At 32.7% G+C, this 10,032-nt stretch overlaps 1 protein-coding gene across 1 annotated transcript in view; it reads right to left on the reverse strand.

Moving 5' to 3' along the window:
- Positions 1–10,032, reverse strand: part of LOC106877301 (titin) — a gene marked incomplete at its 3' end in the record, with an annotated part of 606,785 nt that overhangs the window by 513,373 nt on the left and 83,380 nt on the right. Inside the window, exon 70 of the mRNA XM_052965881.1 lies at positions 2,156–5,536. Coding sequence (XP_052821841.1) covers positions 2,156–5,536 — 3,381 coding nt within the window. The remainder of the gene's footprint in view (positions 1–2,155; positions 5,537–10,032) is intronic.

Consider the following 10,032-nt stretch of genomic DNA (forward strand, 5'->3'; position numbering starts at 1 on the left):
ATTATTACTACTACTACTACTACTACTCAAAAAATGATGAGTAAGCTGGCCAAATCCTTAGAGAGTCATAAAAAGTACTTTGCAGTATTTGTTCCAGTTCTTTATATTCTGAGGTCAAATAACATGGAGGGTAGCGAACACTTCATTTCCTCTGAGATAAGTAAAATAAAGTACCAGTTAAAAACTTGGGTTGATGGTATCAACTAATCCCCTCTTGTCAGAATTACTATCATTATGCCAAAATTATAAGCATTATTATTATTATTATTATTATTATTATTTTGTATCTCCCTCCTATGGAATTTAGACGGGTCTATTCTTAGATAACAAGTCACTACCTGTGACCTCAGTCATTCAAGAACTTTTGAATGATCTTCGCTGCTCCTAACAAGCAGGCCAGTGGCACGTATTCTTTGTGCTTCTGCAATTCAATCTTTTCTGTCTACTCCTTGAGCCTCTTCCTTTCATTACTAAAGCTCTAGTGACAATTGGTACAACCCCACTTTTCTGCAGCCCCACAATTTGCTTATCTCTCTCTTCAGACCTGGGCACATAACTACCTTGTTGATTTATTTTTATTTTTATTTATTTATCTAATGGACATGCCACATCAATTGTGTAGCAAGTTTGTTTCCTTTTCTCAAACACCAAGATATCTGATCTGTTATGCTCTAGAACATGATCTTTTTGGATTGGAAAGTTTCAAAGAAGTTTAACTTCATTATTCTCAAGAAGTTTAACCTCATTGGACAAGATGCCTTGCAATATTTAGTGAAGTGATTTGTAGCATATATTCATATATTCCAATTGAATTTATTATAACTAAAATGACAACCACATTTCTTGTATACTAGAGTGATTTTAATCTGATAGATAAGTGAAAGTCTGAATTTCTCAACTCTTTTTTTTAATGACCTTGTAGTCACTTGGTACTGCTATAGCAATTATTAACATACAATATTTTCTACAAGGCAGTTTTGTTGTATATAGAAAAGGCATTATTTTCTGAATTGTAACATATTTGTACTATAATGTCATTTCCAAAGACATGAATATATAAAGCTTTATCTCTAAGAAAATGAAGTTGTTCTGTTATGTGTGTGTATGCATATATAATATAATATATACATGCAAATATGTTTATATATATATATATATATATATATATATATACACACACACACACACACACACGCGTAAATATGTATGTATACATGTGCATATATGTAAGTACATGTGTGTATACACACACTTTGGTACTTCGTGTTTCTAAATATAATTTGTGGGGCAGGTATAAGATATCTAGTACATATACAGTATACTGTTTGAAGAAACTTATCACTTATATCAATATGATCATTGCTATGTTCTGTTTTATTACCACTATTATTATTAGTCATTATACACAAATGTTATGAAGCAAGAGATAAGCTTCTGATAAGTCAGATGTATAATGTGGATTCAATTCCAGATTAAGGCCATTTTCTTTTATAAAGGACAATAGTGTCAAGAAGAAGAAACCAATACATGAGGTTCAATTTCTCCCCAGGATTGATTTAAACATTTCACCTCTCAAGAATTTGATAAACTAAATAATGGGCTTGTGTTGAGATTGATTCAATCCATTGAACCTCTTCCTTAAAAATTTGTGCCATTGTGTCCATGTAATGAATTGCCATTGCTGGTGTGTATTGACAAGCAAGGGATAAAACAAGTAAGGATCTACTATATGGGGGTGAGTTTCAGGTGAAGTCATTTCATTAATACTGCTAAAGCCGTATCATAACCTTTTCCATTTCTATGATATAGTGTTTGAATTTCAAGTTATAAAAATATCATAATTACATTTAGGGAGGGGGTGATGTTATTAAGATATAATTATTGTTATTATTATTACTATCATTGTTATTATTTTCAGCTAATTGCATGACAATTATAAAATATATTCTTAAAATTTATGAAGTAGTTTTTGATTATTCAATGTTCTTATGTATTCCCTGATCAGAGAATGTTCTGCAAGTGAAAATATTTTGAGACACCAGATGAGACTTTATAACTATTTTATGTGATTACCTATAAAGAATTACAAGAAATTATTTTGGCAAATATGGTTCATTCACAAAGAATAGAAATAATATAAAGCATTGGTACTTACACAATACAGTAATGTAAGCTGATGAAGTCACTGTGCCAAATTCATTAGTTGCAATAACAGAATATAAACCTTGATCTTCAGGAAACACTTCTTCAACGATGTATTCAGAACGATAACCTTCTTGTCTGATATGAACGCCTGGTGAAGGAGCAAGTTCGACTTGATTCAAATACCATTTCACTTCTGGCATAGGTGTTCCACTGACAAATACTTCCATATGGAGAACATGATTTTCAACAACGGTAATATCTTTTAAGCTGACTTCAAATGAAGGCATCTTACTTTCTTCCACAGTTTCTGAAATTACTTCAGTTACAAGGTTTTCAACAAATGTTTCCAAAATCTCAGGTACCTCTTCATATTGAGCTTGCAAAGTTTCAATTGGCATATCTTTAGCTATAGCTGTTTCAGTCGATGGAAGTGTGACTTCAGTCAAATTTGGTTGTTCAAAAGCTTCTACAACAGAGCGAGTAGTGGTTTCAGTGATTGGTTGTGTTTTCACGGATTGAGTATCCAACTCAACACCAATAACACTCAAGTTCATTGTATCTTGTTGTTTCACATTATCAATTACAGATGGTTCAAGTAATTCTTCAGTGACATCTGCCTTACTTTCAGAAGGAGCTAAGGGAGCACAGACATTACTTAGAGGTGATACCTCTCTTTCATCTGTTTGCTTTTCAACTTCACGTGTTAACTCATATGTTTTAAGTTCCTCAACAACTTCTTCAAGTGGCACTGTTTGAGTAAGGAAGGCATCAGATGGTTTATATTTCACATCTAAATCTTGTACACTAGAAGGTTTTTCCATACTTTCAGTTTTATTTTCCTCCAGTTGCTTGACTTCAGGAATTTCAAATATCTCTTCAAGAACAACACTCTTTGCTGTTTTAGGAGAAATATGACCAGTAGTCTCTTCAGGAGCTGTCACTTCCTCAACAACTGGTTGAGATGAAGTTTCTTCATCCAATGATATTATTGAAGATGATTCAGTAAATTCTTCTAGTGTAACAGATTTGCTCATGATTGGCATTGATTTTTCAGCCATTTCTTTTACTACTTTCATTTCAGCACTACTAAGTTTTTGCTCCACTTTTTCAGCAACATTTACAACTTCTGGCACTTCAATTATAGATTCATCAGGTGCAGCTTGAGTTTCCCTTTCTACTCTCTGTTCATACTGTATTTGGAAGCTGGTTACACCTTCACTCTTCAAAGTCTCTACAGGAGCTTCTTCAAGATCCATTGTAGTTGCATGTTCTGTCATTTCCTCTAAAGCAAAAGCTTTTGCTGAAGTAGGATATGTTTTCTCAGGTTTGGTTGTAACTTGCTTAATTTCTTGAGTACTAGGCTTATATTCTGTTTTTTCTGGAAGATTCAATATCTCTGGGTGTTCTATCAATTCTATTTCTACAGCTGCTTTACTTTCAACAGGGAGATTTTGCATGTATTGTTCACGTATGGATGAAACTTCATCAGGAACAGTTTTTTCTTCTACTTCTTCTTGAACATCACTTGCAGTTGCCTCGTCAATAAGTTCTTGCATAGCAACAGTTTTAGCAGCAGTTGGTAAGTGTTTCTCAATAGTTTCAGTAATAACCTTATCAATTTCTTGAACAGTTGTCTTTTCTTCAACACTTTCACTGATACTAAATACATCTGGATGCTCAATAGCAACAGTTTCAATATCAACTTTAGTTTCTTTCGGTAAAAGTTGATCTGTTTCATGAACAATAGAAACAATTTCCTGTCCTAAGGTTGTTTCCTGATCTAGTTCCTTAACATGTGTTACAACATTTTCAGGAACATCTTCTGAAAGGAGTGTTGATTTAGAAATAACAGGCGAATCAATTGCAGATGTTTCAGCAATTACTTGTACTTCAGAAGAAGTTGTTTGTTCTTGAACTTTACTATCAATATCAAATACCTCTGGCTGCTCAACTCTTTCCAGTCCAACAGCTACTATACTTTCTTTGGCATGTTTCTCTTCAACTGTACGAACATCCAAAGTTATTTCTTCCATTTCAGTTGTTTCTTCGGGAAGTTCATGTAATTGTGTCACTACAGATTCTTCTGTTAGTTCTTTCATAACAACAGACTTAGCAACTGTTGGTTGTTGTTTCTCAACTTCAAAAGTAACACCAGGAATACTTGCAACATTTGTTTGTTCTTCAACTTTGCCATCAATAGCAAAAACTTCAGGTTGTTCAAAACTTTCCATTTCCACAGATACTTTAGTTTCTTTGGCATATTTCTCTTCAACCTTATGGATATCCAAAGTGATTTCTTGTACATCAGTTGTTTCTTCAGGAAATTCTTGCAACTCTGTCACAACTGATCCTTCAGTGACCTCCTTGATAACAGCAGACTTAGCGACTGTTGGTTGTTGTTTTTCAGCCTCTTTGGTAACAGATACTATTTTCTGAATATGTGTTTGTTCTTGAACTTTACCATCAATACTTACAACTTCTGGTTGCTCTAGACTTTCCATTTCAACAAGTACTTTACTTTCCTTGGCATGTTTCTCTTCAACTTTATGGATATCCAGAGTGATTTCTTCTATGTCAGTTGTTGCTTCTGGAAGTTCATGTAACTCAGTAACTATAGATTCTTCAGTGACTTCTTTCATAGTGACAGATTTTGCAACTGTTGGTTGTCGTTTTTCAGCTTCTTTGGTAACTCCAGGTACACTTTCAATGGTTGTTTGTTCTTCGGTACTGCTAACAATATGAAATACTTGTGGTTGATCAACACTCACCGTTTCAAGAGATACTTTGCTTTCTTCTGCAAGCAGTTGTTCAACTTTCTCTTCAACTTGAACAATATCCCTTGTTACAGGTGTCTCTATTTTCTGTTCAAAGTCAAATATTTGAGGTTGCTCCAAGTCTTCAACCTTTTCAACAACTTTCGTTTCAGTGGCAAATCCTGCTTCATGTTGCTGTGAAACAGAAATGACTGATTCAGATTTGACTTGTTCTTCTGAAACTGACTGCAATTCACTCAACTGACTTTGATCTGGGATTTGTATCTGGGAAGCTGCTCTAGCACTGATTGGTGATTCTATGTCAGCTTTTTGAATACTATCTTTAATTATTTGTGATGTGACCTGGAACTCAGCAATTTGCTTCTGACTAATATCAGTAGTTGATTCTGCTTCACCAGTCAGAACCATCTCCACGGTTTTAGCAGTGTGATATTGCTTTTCAACTACACTAGTTCCTGGCAATTCAGTAGAAACTTCAGCAACTGAAGTCTCTTCTTGAATCAATTTCTTAACTTCTTCATAAGACAATTGCTTCAATTCAGTTTCTTCCAACACTGGTCTTGGAGATGGAGCTTCCTGTGATGAAGCTTCTTCACTATCAGGAATATATTCATATGCTGCAATATTGAAAATAAAGAGATTAGACTTATGAACTCATTTTTACCTACATATACTGAAACTATGAAGTTTGTAATTTTTCACCAGCTAATGATTAATCAATCAATTATTTGTACAGCTAATTAAGAAAATTTCTGTAAAATTACAACTTTAAAATACAAAATATATAAATAGATAAATAAATAAATAATTAAATTATTCATTTTCAGTTACACATTTTTGTTGTTGTTTCATATTGAAATAAAATTCATAAGACATTCCAAAAGCTTACTAATCAACATAGAGATAAAATTTACAATGCAAGTTAATAGATGAGAAGCTGTTCATTTTGTCATGCAAAAAAAAAAAATTATGATTAAACATCAAGGATGAATAATGAATGAGCAAAAAACAAAAATAGTAGCTGAGTGATTAAATCACAAATGAAAACTATACAATGAAAGCTCAAAGAAATATTAAAAGAAATTTGATAAAATTTATATGTATAGTAATGTATTCTATACCACTTTATTTCTTTTTTTTAATAAGTTTATAAACTCAGTTATTTAAGAAATTTGTAAGCAGTTCATAAACATAATTTACCATTAAAATGAAATTATTCTATCACTTGTAAGCATTAACAGTAGTTTTCATTAAATTTTTACAGTTACATAATTTGTAAAATCAATAAATTTTGTTTTGCTTATGTTTTCTTTTCCATGAAAGCTTCTTTTTAATTAATAATTTCTAAGTTTCTATTTCTATTCACTACATTCTCTTCAGATGTAGATTTTCATGAGATTTCATGTTGAGATTCTCTTTGAAGTAATTACAAAACCAGACACAGAAGCTTGGTGCAGGCTCCTGCTGGCTAACTCCTATCAAACCGTCCAACCCATGCCAGAATGGAAGAAGGATATTAAACGATAATGATGATAAGGATGATTATGAAATATCAACTGCATTGGCTTAAAGTTTAACATGACAGATTAAACTTTATTTTCAATTAATACATCCATGTATGCATACTCAATACACAATATACATTTCATATTTATTCTAAAATATTTATGTTATCTACTTTGCTTTAACCATTCTAATTATTCAATTTTATTTGTAAACTACATGGGGAAGAAAAACAATGACAAAGTCACCACTAAACATTTCATTGTTGATTTGTGGTATATGAGTGTGTACCATATTGTGAATGTGTGTGTGTGTTTATGCATGCATGTGCACATTCATGCAAATATCTACATATGTACTAAGTCACCAAGATATATAGATCAGAAAGAGAACAATTTTGTTTCACTGACATTCACAAAAGAAAAGGACTGAAAATATGTGAGATGAGGAATTTGTCTACTATAATAATGGGCATTGAAACTCAGTGTCATTACAAATTATGATTTAACATTGTTTTCATCATGTTATAAATGTTGTAAGCAAGAATGATTGACTATTGATGAAAAAGATAAATATTTCTTAGAATTAATAGTAACACAGATACTTTGTTTCACACCTCAAGATAATAAATATTTAAAAAGTAGACGGCTTCAAATATTTAAAGGAAAGATTAGATGAGAAGCTCAGTGTTTCAGAGTGATAAAAGAGATACTTTTAAAATTTTATCATCGTATCATTTGCATTATTTCTTAACACAAGCATTTAATTTATCTTTCAGGTATTCATTTCACTGATTAGACATATTTGCACTTGAAAGTAAATCTAACATTTTGCAGATATGGTATAGCTTGTTGTGGCTGAAGATTAAAATTAAAGTTTAAATGCAAGATCTTAAATGTAATTTATTTTTTGGGGGGAGGAGGGGATAACAACAAGACTTTGAGATCACTATTGCAAGTAGAACCACATATTACAAGAATTATCACAAGTTCCTTGATACCATAACCCTGAAGTATGAAGACAAGTAAACTAGAAGAGATGCAAGGCACCATCTAAAAATGAATGTCCATCTAGTTTTAAGAATAGCAAAGAGGAGGACCCAGTAAAGTGGAAGATATGCTTTATGTGGAATTAGAATGTATAAATGAAATTAGGGGAAGTTAAACATTAGAGATTAGAAGGCCATATTTCATAGAAATTGGGAGATGTGTATGAAAGACATGTCTTCTCATTTGCTGAATCTGGAGGAAGGACTAGTGCCCATGGTCCTTGTAGACCCTTAATGTTCCTCTAGGTCAGTGGGAAAGATATGAACAGGGAAGAAATTCCAGAAAGCTGATGCCTTGGAAAGGAATGACAGAGCATAATAATTAGAGGAGACCCTGGAGGCACAAGGATGGGGAGGGGTGTTATCACAAGGGTGATGGAAAGAGGAAAGGCGAGCGGGTTGGGAATATCTGAGTAGAAATGGTATAAACACAGTCAGCTCCAAAGAACAGAAGCCGTTATAGTAGAAACTGAAAAAGCAGAAAGAGGATACCGTACACCAATTGGTCAGGGCTAGAGCACATCTGTGAAAGCCTGCTTTTTATTTTTAGTGGGATATTTTCTCCAGACACTTATTGGCTAAAAAATATCTTTGTTTTTAAAGAATAACCAATATTCTAGTGAGCCATTAGAAGAAGGAGACTAATGTGAAGAATAATTTCAGTAAGAAGGAGAGTAAATGTCCTCAAGACATAAAAACAAGTGTAAAAAAACACATGATGATATTTTAGCTGAGTAGAAAAATGATAGGATAGTAGGATACTTAACTAGATTTGAGAGGTAAGATTTGAAGTAAGTAATGAGTACTATTAATGGAATACTTTGCAGCTTGCACCTACTTCCAAACTAAATTCTAAGAAATATTTGCACTCAGTACTCTAGAAGGAAAGATAGTGATTAAATCTGAACGAGTGCATATGCCAGCCTTGAAGTAAATGCAACTGAGCTATGTTAACTAGTTTCTTTTTGTTCACTATCATAACTCATCTGATCGCTTAATAAGATTACAAAATTAAATATACATATAAACTTTATTTGTATTCTTTGTTGTGTAAGATCAGTTACACAATTCTTCATTAGTTTTCATTGCAGCAAGTGAAACTAAGGTAAAAGTATCAGTTTTCTATGATTGATTTTGTGAACCAAAAACTCTTAGCAGTACAACATTCAAAAGAGCTATAAACTGTTAAACATGACTACGACCTGAATTTAAATTAAATCCCTAAATAAATGAAAGCTTGTAATATTAAGAAAAACTTTTAGTTTGAGGAGTTTTTAAGAGCATTCCATTTAATTAATTTTTTTAAGCATGAGATTTAATTTATTTTACATTATTTCATGCACAGACATAGAAATTAACAAAGCTTCAATATTTAATTACATAATGACAATGAAATAAAAATGCCTGTAAAGAAATAAATGTTAGTAAAAATGAATGCAACAGAATTGTTTACTTACACTGACGAATAATTGTGGTTAATAGATGACAGATGATAAATGATGCTAATAAGAGATGCGAAACTTTTGAAAATCCTTTTAAATGTAATAAATAAAAAGATTTCAAATCTAAATATTTATACTAAGAACATGTAACTTTTCGAGGCAAATACTCAAGCAAATACTCAACATGATCATGGCTGTCAATAGCAGAAGCATAATAATATGTTGTAGTTTCATTAGCAGTTTTATGCATTATGCTTCTAACGATTAGAACAAGACAAGTAACGAAGGCAGAAACTAAATCTATGATGCTTCTAAACCTGCAACAATTATCACTTACATTCTATTTCCAAATACGCTCTACTAACAGCAGTACCTAGAGCATTGGTTGCTTCACATTTATATTCACCAGCATCTTGTGGGAATACTTCAGAAATCAGTAAAGAACAACTTCCAGTTTCCTTATTGTATATAGATTTGAAATCTTGGTTTTCGGAAATAGGTACTTCCTCGTGGTACCACACTATTTCTGGCATTGGCTGACCATCGATTTCACAGTAAAATTTTACTTCTTCACCATCCATAACTTTCAATGATGTCAAATGCCAAGTAAATATTGGTGCTTTACCAGCTTTCTCAACAACTTCTTTTTCAACTGGTTTCTCTTTCTCTGTTATTTCTTCCTTTATGACCTCTTCAACTACTGGCTGTTCCTCTTTTTTCAAAACAATTGTTTCACGAGAAACTGAAACCATATCTACTGTTTGCGCAGGTATTTCAGCTACTTCTACAACTACTGGTTTATCAATTTGTGCATGTATTTCGACTACTTCTACAACTGGTGCATCAGTTTGAGCAGGTATTTCGACAATTTCTACAACTGGTACATCAGTTTGTGCAGGCATTTCAACAACTTCAACTGGTACATCAGTTTGTGTAGGTATTTCAACTGCTTCTACAGCTGGTACATCAGTTTGTGTAGGTATTTCGACTGCTTCTCCAACTAGCACATCAGCTTGTGCAAGTATTTCAACTGCTTTTACAACTGGTACATCAGTTTGTGCAGGTATTTCTACAACTTCAAGTGGTACATCAGTTTGTGCAGGTATTTCAACTGCTTCTG

This window comes from Octopus bimaculoides, chromosome 2 (genome assembly GCF_001194135.2).
Source record: "Octopus bimaculoides isolate UCB-OBI-ISO-001 chromosome 2, ASM119413v2, whole genome shotgun sequence".
Taxonomy (NCBI): Eukaryota; Metazoa; Mollusca; class Cephalopoda; order Octopoda; family Octopodidae; genus Octopus; species Octopus bimaculoides.